Source organism: Odocoileus virginianus, chromosome 31, assembly GCF_023699985.2.
Source record: "Odocoileus virginianus isolate 20LAN1187 ecotype Illinois chromosome 31, Ovbor_1.2, whole genome shotgun sequence".
NCBI lineage: Eukaryota > Metazoa > Chordata > Mammalia > Artiodactyla > Cervidae > Odocoileus > Odocoileus virginianus.
Window position 1 is genome coordinate 13,537,613 of NC_069704.1, and position 19,910 is coordinate 13,557,522.

Consider the following 19,910-nt stretch of genomic DNA (forward strand, 5'->3'; position numbering starts at 1 on the left):
AAATGTGAGGTATGAGACAAGTCCAAAAAACTTTGTCCCAAGAGAAGGGACAGATCATATGTTGAGAGTGTTTGGAGAAGGGTGAGTTTACATTTAGCAAGAGGAATCTAGAAGCTTCATGAAGAGGTTGACATTTAGCTGGGATTTATTCATTTAAAGAATTGAATACCTGCTACCTTGCATTTGCTATGCCAGGTATAATGCACTCATCGGTGAACAAAATATGTGTGATCTCAGCCTTCACAAAGCTTATCAAAGCCTAGTGAGCAAAATAAACTTTAAACAAAAAAATTTTAAAAAAGCTATATATGTAATTGCAAATTAAGATGATTACTTTGAGAAAAGGTTAGAGAGGGTAAGAAGAGGGTCTATTCTAGATTGTGTGATCAAAGAAGTCCTTTCTGAGAAATAGAAATTTCTGTAAGGATTTGAAGATTGAATAGGGTTTTAATTTTTGATGAAGTTAAGAATGAAGAGATGAGCATTCCATGCAGAAAATAAAACAGATTAGTTTTATCCATGATAAATTTATTAAAGAAAAATAGATTTAAAAAATTCCCCTATTTAAAAGTTAGAGTTGAAAAATGTAACTAAATATTCTCTTTGCCACTTTAACATAAACAGGTGAATTTTTAAAATATACTTTTCATATAGTTCACAGAATGATATTAAAATTTTATTGTTATTTGTAGTTAGAGTATAATTGGAATTGCTAGATGAAAAAGATAACTCTTCACATGTACTCTTAAATTTTTTTAGCAAAGCAGGAAAACAAAAAGCATCACTGAAGAACTGGAACTCACTATATTGAAAATCAGTCACAGTCTCAATGAACTTAAGAAAGAGGTAAGTATAATTGGAAATCTAGCCTCTTTTAGTTCTTTGCAAGTTATCATATTGTATGGTATGTACAAAATGCCTTAGAATTAGTATGTTCCTGTGTCCAGAGAATGTTATTTAAAAGTTTTCCTTTGCCCTAGTTATTTTGAAGCAATTGTTTTATTGGTGCCATCATCCTCAAAAATTATACACAAATGTTTATAACAACCCCAAACTGGAAACCATCTAAATTTCCATCAACAAGGAAATTTATAAATGAATTTTGGCATAACTATGTAGCTATGCCAAATACTATTCAGCCGTGAAGGAACACTATTGATACGAGTAATAATATGGATGAATTGCTTAACTGTAACACTGAGTGAAAGAAGTCAGACACAAAGGGTGGGTGTATGTATGTGTGTGTGTGTGTGTGTGATTCTATTTAGAAAAAAATTTTTTAAAGGCCAAATCCATTTACAGTGACAGAAACCAGATCAGTGACTGCCTGGGGTCATATGTAGGGGGAATATTTACTACAGAAGGGCTTGGGAGAACTTTTGGGGGTAATGGAAATGTCATAAATATTGATTATGGTGGTAGTTACTTGGGTGTAAATATCAAAACTCATCAAACTGTACCCTTAGTACATTTTGTTATATGTAAATTATACCTTAATAAAGTTGATTTTTAAAAATATTCTTTTGATTAAGAAGATATCCCTGTTCCCTGAATGAAATCTTAATCGTTTAATGGTTACTTTTAGGTAACTGAAAGTCACCTTAAGTCAGGGGTTTGTGAACTACAGCCAGGCTGTTTTTACAAATGAAGTTTTGGGGGACATAGTTCTGCCCATTTGAGTTGGGTCGTTGTGACTGGGTGGCCTCTAAAGTCTAATTATTTACTCTCTGGCCCTCTACAGAAAGTGTTCACCAATCCCTGCTTTACGTCATAAGACACAATCTCAGTTAAAAATGAGAATGTTCTTTCCAATATATTCATCAGTATTTTGATTCATTCAGTTGTGTGACTTCCCCTCTGTTCCCCACTCCTCTGTCCCGCACCGCCAGGGCTTCTGGGGGAGGTGTGGTCTCCTGTCTCTTTTGGGCCCTTCATCCCCTATTATCTAGCTTCTGTTCCAGATCTTTGCCAGGCGCTGGCGCTGGGAGAGAAGGGAGGATGTAGAGAGGCAGAAAGTTCTCAGTGACCAGTGCCCTTGTGAACTGCCCTGGGCTCAGAAGGTGTTTAAAGCTGACTGTCTCTGTTGTGACTCCCCGAGTGTGCTCTTCAGAGGCCCTGCTGCTGCCTCCCCCACCAGCCCCTGACTTTGTGACCCCCCTGCCCGTGCGTGCCTGGAGGGAAACTCACTGTGAGGGAGCCAGTGCTCCAAACAGATCTTCCTTGCAAAAATGTTCCTTCTCAGTTACTCTAATTCTATAGTTTTTAAGAGAGTCAAGGGCTCAAAAGAAGGGAGTTGGTTTAGGGGGAGTTTCATGTACAAATTATATGGTGATGTTTCATTGACTTCTGTTGAAGCATTCATTTTAACATCCTGTTAAACTTAGAAAGATATGGTCTTCTGTGGTTTAAAACAAGCCTACTCATTTTTTTCCAGCCTATTCAACTAAATTATTGTTAAGATTGCGACAATCAGTAGAGTGTAAAATTTTTTGGTGATAGACCAAGTGGCGTTCTATAAACTTCATTTTCCTTACCTCCAAAATGGGTATAAGGATTAGGGAAATGATGTTTATAAGTGTATATAATATCTGCTTTCAGCACAGAGCTTGCACAGAGCAGGAACGTCATGTTTATTCACCTTTCTTCCCTTGGGGTTTATTTATAAGATTTACGTGACCTTGAACAAGTCACTCAGTCTTTAGGGACCTGTTTCATAGTCTGTAAGATAAAGGGTTGGCATTAGCTATTTTCTAGGGCCCTGATAGTTAAACAAAATCTTTTGAATTCTTACGTGTGTTTAATTTCCAAAGGAAAATGCATTTTAATGTCTTTGTTTCTGACTGTAATTATTCTCACTTGAGTTCATGAGTGCGGACTACCCTATTGTTAATTTTGTACACAGCCCTGTAATCTGAATTGACATTGGATTACTTCCAGGAAAAAAAGAATCACTTTGTACAAATAGGCTTAATTAAAAATCAGATTAAAAATGATCTCTTTCTAGTGAGCCCAAAATAACCTGTCATAACTTTTTTTTTTAAGACAAAATGAGAAGAAAAGATTTTGGAGTTGATTGTACACAGAAATATTCAGTGATAGTGAACCATGTTTAAAATCCATTCCACCTAAAGTTAAATAAAGCCTTGAGGTTTTCATTATTATTTTATCCCTCATTTCTTCTGTGACCCAAGAGTTAGAGCATAAAGTTCTGGATGGCAATATAGATAAGCTGTGAGCTCCCTGAGGGAAGATGTTGCGTCTTACTTGTCACGTATGTCCAGCCTTTAGGCTAGTGCCTGTCCTGACGTAGGTATTTAATAAAATTGGTTGAATACATATTTGACTGTATCTCACAACATTACTTTCCCAAATATCTGTTTAAAAACACATTAATGATCATGAACTGCCATTTGATTTTCCTCTTAATGTACAGAATACCATTCTCTTCATAGTATTCTGTTTTCACTAACTTTAGAAGTAGCAGAAGCATGGTTGAGGTAAGAGAGAAGCCGTGTGGGAAAGAGCTGGTTGATAATAGGATGAAAAGAGGTCCAGGCTCCTCTGCTGGGGTGACCAGTTCATCTCCTGCAAACAGGATTACTGCCAGCAGCAGGGGACTCAGAGAGTCGGTCTCCTTCCTGCCCTTGGGAGAAGTTGCTCCCAGGGCTTTGCAGTTCTGCTGTTCCCACAAGAAACGTTACACTTTTCCCCTCAGCAGGTCAGGTGGGAGTGATCTGAGGTTGCTGCTCTTTAGTTTTTAAAGTACTCCTGAGGTTTTTCATCACCAAACCTTGTTGGTTGTTGTCTTTGTCCCCACATCTGCAGCTTCATAGCACAGCGGCTCAGCTGGGAGCAGATCTGTTAAAATGCCATGCTGATCATGTGCTTCTAAAAGCGTTAAAACTCACTGGAATAGAAGGAAATTTAGAAGGTTTGGCTGAATATGCCTGCAAACTCTCTGAACAGAAAGAGCGGCTTGTTGAGGTGAGTAATAGGTTGCTTGTTAAAGAAATGTTAGTTTAATGAAAGCTGTACTGTCATCAGGGAATATTAACACAAATACAGTTTTTGGCTTACACATAAGAGCATTTTCTCTCTTGCCTTTGGAATTTTAAAAATATCATATTTTTCTGTTTTGCTCTTACAAGTTTGGCCTGTAAAAACAATAAAAAGTGCTAGAACCCACGAGGGCACTTCTTTTTTAAAAAAAATTTTATTGGAAGATAACTGCCTTATAGTATTGCACAAATGCACTTCTTCCTTATTCCATCAGAGAGGTTAAATCTTGGAGTAGAGCAGTGGAGATACATTATGTGACCTTGTTTGTATTTGAATCTTTTGAGTCTCAAGAGGAAAAAGACACATTCAAATTAGGTTAATTTTAAGAGGGTTTAATAAAGGAGCTGTTTACAGTTGCATGGGTGGGGTGTGGGGGAACCATGAGAGTACAGGAAATGGGGTTAGTGATAGAGAGCTGATTCTGCTCTTACGGCCAAACTAACAGGGGGAGTGAGTGGTTTTGGAAATTGGAAGGGCATGGAGTCCTTCAAGAACCTGGAGAAGCTGTGGTTTTAGGACTAAACACAGAGACAGCTCCAGGCAACCTCCAGGGAAAGAGCGTGAGAATAAAGACCCTTACCCTCCTCATTCCTGCTGCTCTATTGCTGGGGCTTCCACAGCCAAACACAGCTGTGGACCCCACAGGTCAGTCTCCAAGGAAGGAAGAAGAATGGACATGGAAGGACAAAGAAAACATGCGATACAGTATTTGTTCTCTGAATCTCTCCTTCCCAAATCTTTGTTATGTGTTATTGGTGCTTTACTTGCCCCTTTTGTTATAATTCCAATTATTGATTGATACTGTAAGACTTCTCCTACTGAGAATGTCAGATATCTGCTAGTAAAGAAATGTGTATTAGCCCATGTACATATGAAGAACATATACAAGCGCACACACACATACATATATGTATGAAGTATGTGCTAGCCAACGTGTACATTAATGCACAGATGTGAACCACCTAGCTGTCTTCATGTTATCCGTTACTATTACCCTGCTCACTGAATCTCACATACTAATGATTAAAAGGAACTTTCAGATGAATTAAACTAGCTTCTCCTTTATTTGTTAACATCTGAAAACAGCTAGGGAGCATTCTTTTTATTTATTTATTTTTGATTGAAGGATAATTGCTTTATTATAATGTGTTGGTTTCTGCCACACAGCAACATGAATCAGCCTTAGGTATTCCCCTTCCTTCTGAACCTCCGTCTCACCTCTCATCCCATCCCACCCCTCTAGGTTGCCACAGAGTACCAGTTTGAGTTACTAAGAGCATTCTTAAAATCACTGTAAATACATCTCCTTTTAAAAATAGATTTGATGCTGTTTTGTTTATAAACCAAGTATTATGACCATAGGCAAACTTGCTAATTGTAGGAATCCTGCAGCAAGTCTTTTTAAAACGTGAAAAAAAATTTTTATCCCCCTAATTTTCTGTTTTAAGCCTCAAGATTATTTTTTTCCAGAGTTCAAAATGGATGCATTTTGTTTTCTATGAATTATATCACAAAAAAGTAGATTTTAAAGTTTTTGGATACTGACACAAATATTCTAAGAACTAGAAACACAGGCTACTACTATCAGTAAGGGGTTCAAATAGAAAAAAAGTTCTAAATTGCTTTATTGCAAAGTCCTAGTTCTTCATATAGTAGCCAGAAACACTGATGCAGTCTCTCAATGTTGGTTACTACTACTAGTTAAACTTTTCATGCTTTTTCACTTAGGTAGAATGTTTTCCAAAGAGGCTCCTCAAACCTCACAAATAGGCTTTTATAGGGCAGCCCCATCTTTCTTCTGGAAGAACTCGAACATGCTGTAAAGCTTGCTAAGTTGTGTCCAACTCTTTGCAACCTCATGGACTGCAGCACATCAGGCTATCCTGTCCTCCACTATCTCCTGGAGTTTGCTCAAACTCATGTCCATTGAGTTGGTGACGCCATCCAACCATCTCATTCCCTCTCTCTTTTAGATAATGCTCATGAACGTTAAAGGCACTGGACTCTGGGGTGATTTTATACGTGGAAATCATATTGTTTATTCCAAACAACCTGCCTTTATTTCCCCCAGTGCTGTTCCTTTGTTTTTGTTCTCTCAAGTTTTGCCGGGAATTTTATGGGTCTAACTTTGAAGCAGTTTGTAGTGCTTGACATCAGTAGTGGGTCGGGGTAATATTATAGTCATGTTTCTCATCTTGTGTATAACCTTGTTATAGTCCTTCTGAATTCCAGTGTGGAATAAAATTGACTTTTTTCTTAAAGAAGGGAATTTACTTCTATAGTGAACTTCAAGGATGGAATCATGCCCTTTTGTCAGAACTGGATTAACAACCACTGGGCACCATAGTTAGAAGACTGCTGTAGTTGGCACATATACATAAATCATAGAAAATAGACTGACTTTGAGAAAATGCCAAGTTGCTGGATCTGCACGAGGGACAGAATTAGATTTCTTCCATTAGTATTGCTCTGTCTCCAAGGTGAGAATGATATGGTGAGAATGAGAAGGATTTTTAAAATGTGTTATATAACTCTAATTAAACTGCCCATGTATTAATGAGTGACTTATTCAGAACAGGTGAGGTGGGATAAATGATGGAAAAAGAAAGACAAATTCTTTGAAAGGAAAATCATCTATAGTATTGACTATACTCTTAAGAGTCCCTTAGACAGCAAGGACCTCAAACCAGTCAATCCTAAAGGAAATCAACCCTGAATATTCATTGAAAGGACTGATGCTGAAGCTGAAGCTCCAATCCTTTGGCCACCTGATGTGAAGAGCCAACTTATTGGAAAAGACCCTGATGCTGGGAAAGGATGAAGGCAGGAGGAGAAGGGGACGACAGAGGATGAGATATGTTTTGGATAGCATCACTGACTCAATGGACATGAGTTCGAGCAGACTCTGGGAGATGGTGAAGGACAGAGAAGCCTGGCATGCTGCAGTCCATGGGGCCGCAAGGAGTCAGATACAACTGAGCGACTGAACAACAACAACAAATATATGATTTCTTGGTTCCTTCTGCATATGGTTGCAATCAAATTCCACTTTGCCTATTTCACATACAAAATGATCCTGGTAATTGGACTGGGAAGAGAATTTCAATTGGCTTTGACAGGTTGGAGTAATTTTCAACATGGTTTTGAGATAGTGGTTTTGCTTGGCTAATACATGTTTTTCAATATTGTCAATTGAGACAGAAACCCCAAACATTAGAAAACTGCATATTGGCTGTTTTGTGCCAGGAAGGCACTTTGACTTTAGTGTACAATGTTAAGATCATGAATTTTGCTAAGTACAATTGCAAACACATGTTCTATTGCAAGGCAGGCAATGAAGATCAAATTAAAGAATAAACAATACAAATGGATTTCACTGAGAAAAACTGAATAACACCAAGGGTGTTTTTAAAAATTATAAAGTTGTGCAACTACCGTAACTAGTTTTTGCATTGCTTAATATATTAATGAGTCATATTGGTTGTGCTATTTCTTTCTACAATAATTGAGATTAAATCAGGGAAGCTTGTAATTTACAAATTCAGTCTTCTTTTTATTAGTGAAGGCATTTTAAATGCATGAGGAACTAATTTGAGGATGATTGAAATTTTAATTTAATTATTAAAAGTGGTCTTTTCTGAAATTTTATTTTGGTCAGATCAGAATACTACAGATTTTAAATGAAGACTGGGGTTGACCAGTCCAGACTGGTTTAGACCAGAATACACTGATTCAGACTGGATCAGATTGGTCTAGACCAGCATAGACTTGTCTAAACTGGAATACACCAGTTCAGACAGAAATAGACTGGATCAGGTCAGTTCAGACTGTTAAGCCTCAAGATTTTCAATAATTTTTGCTAATACAGACTGTTTATTCATTATATCAGTCTGCCTAGTCCAGGGTTCTTTCCCATAAAAGGTGTGCTAATTGACAGAAGTGTTATTATCAGAAAGAATGTGTAGCTTGTGGTAACGTAGTTTAGCTGAGAGATCTTGGGTAAGTCCTTCTCTGAACCACATTTCTTCATACATAAAGTATGTGGGCACGACAAAATCTTTCAGGGTTCCTCCTGGTTCTTTTTTTCTTGGCCGCGCCATGTGGCATGTGGTGTGTTAGTGTCCTCACCAGAGATTGAACCTGTGCCCTCTGCATTGGTGGTATGGAGTGTTAACCACTGGGCCACCAGGGAAGTCTCAGGATTTCTCCTGGCTCTTAAATTTTGTGACCACCTTACGGTGTTCAGGTGGGAAGTAGAGACAGTAGTTTTATATGTTCAACCTTTATTTGTTCCAGTTTTGCTCCTAGAGAATCTGTTTGGAACCAGTATAGTATAATAATCTTCTCATTAATGTACAAATTATTTTTTAGGTTTTATGTTTTATTTTCTTATAATTTTGTTTGTATTTATGTATTTTGGCTGTGCTGGGTTTTCATTGCTGCACGTGAGCTTTTCTCTGGTTGTGGTGTGCAAGCTTTTCATTTCCATGGCTTCTCTTATTGCAGAGCCAGGCTCTAGGGCGCACGGACTTCAGTAATTACAGCACGTGGGCTCAGTAGTTGTGGCTCCCGGGTTCTAGAGCGCAGGCCCAATGTTTCTGATGCACAGGCTTAGTTGCTCCGCAGCATGCAGGATCTTCCCGGATCAGGGATCAAACCCGTGTCTCCTGCATTGGCAGATGGATTTGTTACCACTGAGCTGCCAGGGAAGCCCTGTCTTATTTTCTTTATTAATTATAAAGTGATGCTATGTATTGTGAAGAAGGAGAAAGCTGAACTATAAAAATGTTTTCTTGTAGACCTGTCGATTGTTGAGACATGTATCTGGGACAGAACCTCTTGAAATAACCTGTCTACATGCAGAGGAGACATTTCAGGTGACTGGCCAGCAGGTATGATGAAGAGCAGATCGTTCCTTCTATATTATGTTTTATCTGAGTGTCGTAGCAAATTGTGCACAAGGAAGACACACACAGTTCTGTACAGCTACGGGCCAAATCTACCGAGAGAAATGAAGGTAATGGAATTTGTGTTGATAATGTGTCAGAACATTCCACTGGATTATCTGGTCAGCTGCCAAACTAGAGATTGGCTCATTTAACTGATGCTGTAGATTGTACCTATTTAAATGAAAAGCTGTTTACAGTGTAGGTTGTTATGACATGTTTGCAAACTAAGTTATCATTATGTAACAAGCCATAAAAATACTCACGTTTCGACCCAATTATTCCTAAAGACATAAGGAGATTAAAGAAAAGTAAAAACATTTGTTACAGCATTGCTTATAATAAGATTCAAATAACAATCTTAAATTAGGCAAATAGTATAGTATATTATGACATTAGAATAATAATTATGATAACTAGAATTAGCAGCATCAAAAGGTGTTTTATTAAAATGTTCAGTGGCAAAAGCAGGATACAAATTTGTTTATATGCTATAATTGCTACATGTAAAATGTACATATATATATGAAAATGACCATAGGATTGTGCAGAAATGAATATTCTACTTGGTAGGGAGAATTGTGAGTTATTTTTTTCTGAATTCTCTATAATGGTACTGTGTTTTTATAATTTTTTAAAGCATTTTAAAGATGGATATCCCTTTTTAAAATGTCTCTGTCAAATTAAGGGAAAACCTGAGGGACAGACCTCCTTTTTTAGGTCTAAGCTCTAACATACAATTTACCAAGTGTTCTTATTTCATTTATCATGACCGTCAAAAGGACTTACTCCTTTTTTTGCATTATTGGATGACAGATGTTGAGCCCCTGGATTGATAATTGAGAACAGCAAAAGCATCTTAGTATGTGCTGTGTCTCAGCCATGCTGGATGGATGTTTGTGTTCCCGTGTAGAGGACAGTGTCAAAGGCTCGGAAGCAGAAGCGATATGAGTGACCATCCACAGTGACCATCTGCTGAGCATCTTGTTAAAACCAGAGAGTCTGTTTATTGGGGGAGACCAAGGTTTCCAGATTGACTTGTCCACTTGGGAGTCACACTACTTGCTTTGGCTGTGAATGTGTTTCAGTAGGACTGAAGTCCGGATCTCCTGCGCTGTACAGTCAGCACTTGTAGTCCTCGGTCTCTGCCAGCTCTGTGGCTGTAATTCTCTGCTTACTGTTTCCATGGCAGCAGGGATATTAGGAAAAGCTTATTTTCTTTCCCAGGAAGGTGATAGATAGAGGCTGTTGTCAATTTCTACAACTTGAAAGGCTTTTTCTATTCCCTTAGCCCCAGCTTTTATTCCTGGCCTTATCTATCTCTCAAAGGGGTAATTTAAGAAAATAGAGCACACCTCCAGGATCATTTGTATTATTTCTGGCCATCTCTGCTTCGGCAGTGTCAGTTTTATACTTCTTCCACAGTGCCCCGTCACACCCAAGGTGCAGCTGGACCGTCGGCACGCTGCGCAGTGGCCCCGGTGAGAAGCCCTCACCGCTCTGTCTAGCTTCTCATCCGCTGGCGGGCCGTGTACCCACCTTCCCTGAAGATGGGCAACCTTGTTCTCATAAAGCTGCCACCTGCTTGTCAAGCCTGTGCCTGTGGGACTGTGCCCACCCAGGAGGAGCACCTAGGTCGAATTCTCTCGCAGGCAGCCCCGGCCATATCGGCTTCCTTTTTTTAACTGGAGTATAGTTGATTTACTATGTTGTGTTGGTTATTAGTGTACGGCAAGGTGGTCCAGTTTTATGTCTTTCTCTTTTTCCTGTTCTTTTCCATTACATATCAGTTTCTGAAAGCTCTTCAGGGACTCCCTGGCTCCCTCAGAGTAAAGCCTATCCTGTGTGCCTTTCTGCATCACAAAATCATTGGTGACCTTCCTTTTCCCCATGTTCGTCCAGGCACGCTGGCCTGCTTGGCGGTTGTTAGAAAATATACAAATGTCTCACCTCAGATGCCTTGCCCAGGCTTCCTTCTGATTGCCTCACCTTTTTCACTTCTTCATGTACATGCCACCTTTGCCAGTGACCACCTAGCTTAAAATACTGGGACTACCTAATACCTTCCATCCTCCTTGCCCTTTGTTTTTATACTCATCATTTATCATCTTTGAAGGTTTTTCATGATTTCCTTACAAATTTTTAATCATCTCTCTCCCCATATTATAATATGAGCCCCATGAGAGAGGAACATTGATCTGTTTCATTCACAACTGTTTTCGCAACACCTGGAACATGGGTACAGTGCCCATGAAGAGCCAGATATAAGTTACTTGATATCTTTGAGTCTCACTTTCTCCAGCTATAAAATCAGAATAATGCTTACCTGAAAAGGCTAATATTTTGTTTCTGTGTTGGAGGATTAATCCTAATGTATATCAAGCACAGTACCTCAAGGGTGTATCTATCATGTACTCATAGGTGCATGCATATATTACTGCTACTCCCATTACCATCATCATTACTGCCAGTGCTAACACCAGTTCTATTACCATTACTGCTACTTCACTGCGACCCAGTACCAGTACTGATACCAATAATGCTGGTATCATCACTGCCGTCATCACTGCTACCACGACTACACCATCTCTTCTGCAGTATACAGTATGCTTTGTCTAACTCTGAATTATGCTATGGAAATGACTTTATTTCCTTGAATATTTATTTCAAGGAATATTTATTTCCTTGAATAAACATAATTCCTTATGAAATAAAGGCCTGTATATAATAATGCCTACTATTTATCTGTAGATAAGATTGTAAGAAACAGTTTTATTCTACTGTGTATGTCTGTATTGCCCAATGTGTGAAACGTATTGACTTATACATGTGGAAGTTGCTCTGTATTAATAGTTGTGTCACTGAGTTGATTTTAAGTTTGGTTTCCAGTATGATTCTGAGAGGTAAGATTTTGAAGTTTAAACCTGTGTATTGTTTCTTCAGATAATTTCTGCTGCTGAAACTTTGACATTGCATCCATCTAGTAAAATTGCTAAAGAAAATCTAGATGTATTCTGTGAAGCCTGGGAATGCCAAATTAGTGATATGTCAATACTGCTGAGAGAAATCAATGATGTGTTTGAAGGAAAACGAGGTGAGAAACTGTCCATATATTGAAATATATTCATATTTTAATGTGACTGTTAATTTTTTAATGTCAAAAACATCAGATGCCAAATGAATAGCTTTTATAACCCAACTGAATTATTTCTATAATAAAGTACCTTACACAAAAAATAGTAAAAATATTACTTGTCCTTCAATGTAGTATCAAAGCAGTAAAATTTGTTGTACAACTGTATAGGGGATTCTTTTGAATTAATATTAACATTCTAGCTTTCTTATTGATATTGTCATTTTTATATTTCTTATAAATTGTTTTTTAGTTTTAGTACAAAAGCTCTTCTGTAGTACAGTAATTCTCTGATATAATTCTACTAACTTCATAATGAAATGAATGTAGTTATTTGATTTTCAAATTGCTTTCCTTCCACTTGGATGGAATCTCTTTCCTTGATGACTACATAATCTTGGAATATTTCCTTTGATGGGTAAGTTCTCTGGTATTTCTACAACGTGTAGAATAGCACCATACAATGTACAGAGGCATCATTTTTACTCTTTATTTTATTATCAACTTGGATTTTTATTTCCCGTTGTACTGTGTGTCCAGTTGTTTATGTTTATGTGTTTTTATGTATTTTTTTCTTTCTTAATGGCTTCTGTTAGTGTCAGCATGCTTGTTTAAAATGTCATTTAAAGTCAAAATAACATCAAATTACATATTTATTTTTACTGAATATGAACATCTAAACATCTATTTTTAAAAATACCCATCTCGGATAATTATTGACTTATTTAAAAGTCAGAGAATAGTAGACTTTGTAGATATAATGTGATTTGTAAATGTAATAAATGCTTACCACGCTTCTGCATTTAAAAATCGATAGCTAGTCTGAATGGCACATTATTTTGATGCTTTGATAAAGCACTTATAGCTGAATGGGTCTTTATGGCGAGGCAAGTTTTGTATACTAAAAGGTAAATTGATTACAATTGATCCATATTTAAAGAAAATGATTATTTAACCATAAGACTTGTGCAAAAGATGAAGAGAAGATTCCCAGTCTTTCTTAAGGTTTGGGTAGCCTGTCCCCCCAGATCAGGATTTTCTTAACTTCCTAAGTACTGAACAGAAATTCCTCTTTAGGTAGGGAACCGCTGCCTTTGATCAATGGGACACCCATTCTTTAACTGGTAGTATCTTGCTGTTCAGAGGCATCCTTACTTATATGGGGTGAATTGAGTCAGAGTTGCTTAATTTCTTGCATTGACTTTTTCCCCCCTGACTGTTATTATGAAGCTCATAAATATAGCTCTTCCTGCAAAGAAGTCCAACTCTGAGTTAGCTGTCATTGATGAGCTGAGCCAGTGTGACTATGCTGCTCCTCCTATTCTGTATGGTTATTTCGACGAACCTGCCTGTTACCTCGCACCTGCCCCCTGCGAAGGACAGAGTGGGTCCTTCAGATTCTGGTTTCTTTGCTACTGTTATAACTCATAACTATGATTGGAAAGCCTCCACTCTATTTTAGCCACTTCAGTTTTGCTCTGCAAATTTTGACTCCCCTGATTGGGAAACTAATCACATATATTTGCAAGTATCAGTTAGCCAACCAGTTAAGTGGCAAACAACATGCTAAGCAGTGAAAAGGAGCCTTTATAGTGTCTGCATATCTGAAGTCAGTCTGAGAGCTACGTGGTTGTCCCCTTACCAAGAGACCTTTAGATTTCATAATAGGGCCTCCTGGGATTGTGTCAAGAATTCATAAATCAATCTTTGTCTTCCTGCCTCTCTGCCTTCATCCAATTCTACCTTTAGGGAGGCCATGATCCCCCTTTATGTTAGAAGGGACCAGATCAAAAAGACTCCACCTTTCCTTAGAGATGAGTGTGTATCAACATTTATAATTTGAGATTATTTTAGACAAATAAATGTCAAATTCTTGCTTTCTCTCATAGCCTGCAGATTCTGTCCCTTATTTGAGGAAGCTGAATTTCCTTTGTTCTTTTTGAACCATCTTGAAGTTAATCTGACTAGCCTGTAGTTTATAGGGATGTACCAGGTTCCATGGCTCTGCACTTATTCTGTCACTTGGCAGACTGGATGTATGAGATGCTGTTCACTGAAATGGGGTGAATAGGAAGAGGGGCATGCTTACGGATGAATATGAACTTACATGGGAGGTGTGTGAGTTGGGTAAGGGAGTGATCCAGCCAGACAAAAGATAATGGGGCCATGATGTTAATAGTAGAAATGAAGATAAGAGGACTGATTTAAGAAGAATTTGACAAGTAATATTGGTAGGATTTGATGAGTGTAGAGATAAGAGACAGATTGAGGATAACAACTGGGCTTGATCTAATCCAAATTCTGTAATACCCAAGTCCTACCACTGAGAACATGAATTTTTTTTCTGATTGATCATGCCATGTAAAGTCCCTTTCAGGACCAAAACTAACTATAAGAACTTCTAATACAGAATATTAGAGCATATCTTCAGTGAAATAATGAGGCTTTCCTGTCCTTGAGTGGTTAACTTTGTTTTGGAGATGCAGAAAAGCTCTGGGTATTGAAAGTGGACCTCAGTTAAGTTGCCATGAGAAATCATTTTGCATCCTCATAAGATGAGAGGGCCTTTGGAACTTAATTCTGGACTTAATTTATCTGGAGGTGTAAACTCAGAAGTAAGGATGGCAAAAATGTCATCTTGATGTAGGGAGTATTAAACATAAATTGTGCAGACAGTGCTTCAGAAACAATGTTATAAATCAAAATCTGTGCCAAATACATTTTTTTAGTGTTCACAAACCAAATTACAATCTTATTTTCCTCAGCCATATGTAATTACTAGACTAAATTATCAAAACTAATGTACTAACATTTGTTTATTTAATAATATTTTAAAAATTAAATGTGAGTAGTGGGAAATTTAAGTTATATTATGTTATTTGCAGGAGAGAAGTATGGCTACCTTTCACTTCCAAAGCCAGTGGTAAGTAGAAGACCTTTGTCCACTTGAGAATATTTTTATTCAGAATTCAAATTATGTTCTTATTGCCTGTTGCTCATCCCCTCAACCTCTAATAACTGACATTACCAAAAAAAAGTGAGGATATTAAATGTGGACTATTCAGAATTGTTATTCTGAGTAGCAATCTAGATGTAGCCCATAGTCTGGTTATTTATGTTTGGTTTGGGGGTTGAAGGAATAGGTAATGGATTTTATGGTTAATAAGAAGCCGTAATCTGAAGTCAAGGGTTTTTTGTTTTTAATAGCTTGGGTCTAATTCACAAGGTCATGTTGGAACCATTTTATGCAGACTAAGAACTTTCTGAGTGCTTTCTACCTTGATGAAAATAAGCCATTTTGTTTGTCTTTAGACACATGAAGTGTTTTTTTAGCTTTATCCAACTAAAACTGATGCATCTGACTGCATTATAAAATAGTGCCCACTAGATGGCAAGCTTAGTTATATTATTAGGATGGTTTCTGTACCTTTTCAGGCAATTCCCTTTCAGTCTTAAACACTTTAATAATATCATTAAACACTTTAATAATAATAATTTGTAAAACTAAAAATAAAAACAATGAAAACACAACTAAATTGAAAAGAATAAAGGTGGAATGTAAAATTCCAAATAAAATAAAACCTAAAAACCTCTAGGGTATTCTTAACTTTCTTAAATACTTTTATCAATTGCTTTATAGTCTACTAGACTAAAGAAGAAAATACAGAGGATGTAATTATACATGAAACCAAAGAAATCATTGGTCATCTCTGCTTATTTTCTAATGAACCCAAGAGGCAGTATATGTGAGAGAGTGTGTGTGTGTGTAACTTTATAGATTCCCTGAATTTATCTTCTGTCCTTTACCTCTTCCCATTTCTTTTATGGTACACAACAAATATAAACTGTGGGATAGAAAAAAAGGAAAAAGCTGCAATTGTTCTGTTCTGCAGTTAAACTGGTGACAGAATAGCTGGTCAGAAGTAGTAAATCATGGTGATAAGGAAACCAAAAATGGAGAAGTACACATATACTTCAGAGTTACCTTCTTAAGCTGAGCAGAAACGCGCATGTTTTATCATGATTTGCACTTTGTGTCCATGTGTATGAATACACACTCTGGGAGGTGTGTGTATGTGATTTGAATGAATGGTTTCTTTAAACAGTAAGTGGCTCCCTGGCCTCCTGGCCCCTTCATCTCTACTGGCCCAGCTGTTCTGGAACTACTGCCCCAGCTCGGGGAGTTCCCGCCAGATCTCAGAATTCAGGGAATACCCAACTCGGGCTGCCATCTCCAGAGAACTTCTCAATATATTTTTCATTGCTTTAGGTAGTGGTTTTTACAAGTAAGCAATCATCTGTGGGCCAGCCTGGTAAACAAACTGGTGTACAATGTTTTCTTCTGCCCAAGAGGAAATATACTCCTGAGTTTTAAATAGCCTACATAGACACTAACTTGCTGTTTCAGAGCTAGGGGCCATGAAAACATGCTGGTTCAAATAGTAAATCCTAAATTCTAAGTATAATTACCTATATAACCTGGGATATAGGATTAGGAATCTGGATGTAAGTGAAACCAGGAGGCTGAAATTTATCCCTCAAAGGGGCAAACTGGTTAAAGGAAATGAATTCCAGAGTCCTAACATTTGGAAGATATTGAAAGCTGCATGTAGCAGTTAATTTTATTATATCATTTCTTAAGAATAATTTACTGGAGGGGCCAGGGAGGTTTGGGTGTGTAGTAATTGGTCTGTGGGAAGACTGCGGAAGTCTTTAAGAATCTGAAACACAGATGCTTTCCATAGCCCCAGATTTCTAACTACCTACCTGTTCAAAGCTGAACCCACATATTCAGATATTTGTCATTACAGTGGACCCATGAACAACATGGATTTGAAGTTTGAGGTCCACTTATTAGTGAATTTTTTCAATCGTGCATATTACAGTGCTACACCATCTGAGGCTGGTTGAATCCACAGATGCAAAACCATAGATATGGAGGAGCTATGGATATGGAGGGTGGACTCTTTTTAAGTTATACAGAGGTTTTTGGCTAAGGTGAGGGTCAGCGCCCTTAATCCTCATGTTGTTCAGTTCAGTTGCTCAGTCGTGTCCAGCTCTTTGCGACCCCATGAACCGCAGCATGCCAGGCCTCCCTGTCCATCACCAGTTCCCAGAGTTCACCCAAACCCATGTCCATCAGGTCGATGATGCCATCCAACCATCTCATCCTCTGTCGTCCCCTTCTCCTCCTGCCCTCAATCTTTCCCAGCATCAGGGTCTTTTCCAATGAGTCAGCTCTTTGCATGAGGTGGCCAAAGTGTTGGAGTTTCAGCTTCGACATCAGTCCTTCCAATGAACATCCATGACTGACCTCCTTTAGGATGGACTGGTTGGATCTCCTTGCAGTCCAAGGGACTCTCAAGAGTCTGCCAAGGGTCAGCCATAATTGTTTTTACTTAAACAGTTTAATATAGTTTAAGTATGTACTGAAAAAATTTTAATTAAAATTTTGTTAATGTACTTTGTTATGCTTTCCGTTACTATTGCATGTCTTTACAATTATCTGTACCGATTTTTAAGATGCTTTAATCTTTTTATTGTCACAGAAGAATAGTGCAAACCTGAGATCATTAAAGGCAGACAAGCCTGACTCTGAGGTAAGATCTCTTTTGCAGTAGTCTTACTTCCAGTCTTTTACATAGTTAATGATTACATCGTTGTGATTAAAATGTATGTTTTGTAGGAGCAAGCCAAGATAGCAAAGCTTGGACTCAAACTGGGTTTGCTCACTTCTGATGCCAACTGCGAGATTGAGAAGTGGGAGGATCAGGAGAATGAGATGGTTCTGTATGGAAGGAACATGTCCAGTATGGCCTATTCTCTGTATTTATTTACTAGGTAAATGTAGTTACGTTACCTTTTAAAATGAATTTAATGATACCTGTTATAAAGAAAAAGTGCCATGTTATGTCATTGATAGGTTAAAATTGGTTTCAAATATATGTAAAGAGACTATATAAGTAGTAGTTCTTATGACAGTTCAGTGAACACAGCAAGAAGACATTCATTTAACGAGGATTTAGACTTAGATGAGATCCTCTTCTAGGTTTGTGTCCCATTCCTTCCATAGTTCTGAAATAATTTTGCTTCCTGCTTTCTCTTCATCCCACATATCTGTGTCTCCCCCAGCCTGCATCAGTAAGTTTAAACGACATGCCTTTGAAATCTTTACACGTGACTGCTCATACACAGATCGAAGAACAGAGCCATGAGATCTGCCATGTCAGTCGGTGCCACACCTCCATGGGTCAGCATTCATTATGCAGCAGAGAGTTTCCCTAACTTTACATTTATCTGAGCTACATTCTCTGTCTTGTCTTATAACAGTGGAAGATTATACATATGGCATAGTATCTCAGTGTAGTTAAAACTTTAATCAGTTATGCACTCAATAACCTGTTCGAATTTTCTCAAGAAATGACCTCAGACTTTTCACTCATTTTCTGGTATGTATCTTACTCATTTTTCAAAACTGGAGAATACTTGATATCTTCAGTGTTGTGGCTTCTCTTCTGCTCATTTTGATTTTGAAATTACAACCAGCAGTGGGTCACACCGGCCGGTTGTTTCAGTATTCTGGAATGTAATCCATTTGATCTCAAGTCTGAGGCTCAGCTAAACTAATTGGGATCTCTACCACTGTGTGGGCTTTGGGGCTCAATAAAGAGCCCCTTTCTCTTCACCCAAATTCTAAACTAACTGAAAAATAAGCAAAAGAATAGGCAGATGGGGGCCAGTGGCATTTGTATTGATAAAGCTGATACTGAGTAATGTAGTTTATAGCCATAGGCAAATAGGTTTTTAAAAATAATACCTAGAATTAAGAAATCTTACCCCATAGGGGCAGAATGTATCTCTTAAAACACTTGAAAGACCAGATATATTCCAAGGGTACCTTTAGTACCAAGAGAAAAAGGAAAAATGAAAGGGCTACCATGTCCAATTTATTTTTGCAAAGTCACCAAAAAGACTGAAAATAAAAATCAATAAATGTCCACCCTCTTCTGAGGGGTGAGATAAGTGAGGGAGCAGGGAGAAGTTTGGGATGCTGTGCTAGTGAGGATTTCTTCATACGGAAGGAAGGTTAGGAGTGAGGAAGAAACATTCCTTCTTCTCTTACTGATGTCTTCTACCTTTTCAAGAGAAATAATAGGAGTTGAATAATTTTGCCTCTGGTCAGCAGTCATTTGTTAATAATCTTTCCATATTTTCCATCATTGGAGACCTTTTTGTCCCCCACTTCGGTGGTTTTCTTCCTTTGTTCTTAATTCTTAGCAACCTTCTCCCAGAATTGAATTTTCTCAAACTAGTTTTGACCTCCTTTCTTAGTTCACATCACTTAAAAATCCAATGAGTCAAGTGTGCAAAAGAAAGTAAAATAGAATTTGTTTCCCTGCACTCAGTGTGTGGTTAACTGAAATGTGAAGATTAACTGAAGAAACAGACATCTTTACTTTGTGCTGGAATCATGCTAGTTATCTCATGGTGATAAAAATCAGATTAAAAATTTTTTTGACTGCTAAGAACTGAAGAAATAAATTTTTACTTATCCAGTGTAGTTTAGTATATAAAGTGAAAATGTCAGCTGCTCAGTCATGTCCAACTTTTTGTGACCCTCCCTAGTCTGTAGCCCGCTAGGTTCCTCTGTCCATGGAATTCTCCAGGCAGTAATACTGGAGTGGGTTGCCATTCCCTTCTCCAGGGGATCTTCCTGACCCAAGGATTGAACCTGGGTCTCCTGCACTGCAGGTGGATCCTTAACCGTCTGA

At 37.9% G+C, this 19,910-nt stretch overlaps 1 protein-coding gene across 2 annotated transcripts in view; it reads left to right on the top strand.

Annotated features, from left to right (window-relative positions):
- The window catches only part of CTNNAL1 (catenin alpha like 1), a 53,511-nt gene that overhangs the window by 26,907 nt on the left and 6,694 nt on the right, over positions 1 to 19,910 (top strand). For both annotated transcript variants that reach the window (XM_070459336.1, XM_070459337.1), the window contains 7 exons: positions 760 to 846; positions 3,826 to 3,984; positions 8,859 to 8,951; positions 11,949 to 12,099; positions 15,024 to 15,061; positions 17,688 to 17,738; positions 17,825 to 17,979. In XM_070459336.1, coding sequence (XP_070315437.1) covers positions 760 to 846; positions 3,826 to 3,984; positions 8,859 to 8,951; positions 11,949 to 12,099; positions 15,024 to 15,061; positions 17,688 to 17,738; positions 17,825 to 17,979 — 734 coding nt within the window. The remainder of the gene's footprint in view (positions 1 to 759; positions 847 to 3,825; positions 3,985 to 8,858; positions 8,952 to 11,948; positions 12,100 to 15,023; positions 15,062 to 17,687; positions 17,739 to 17,824; positions 17,980 to 19,910) is intronic.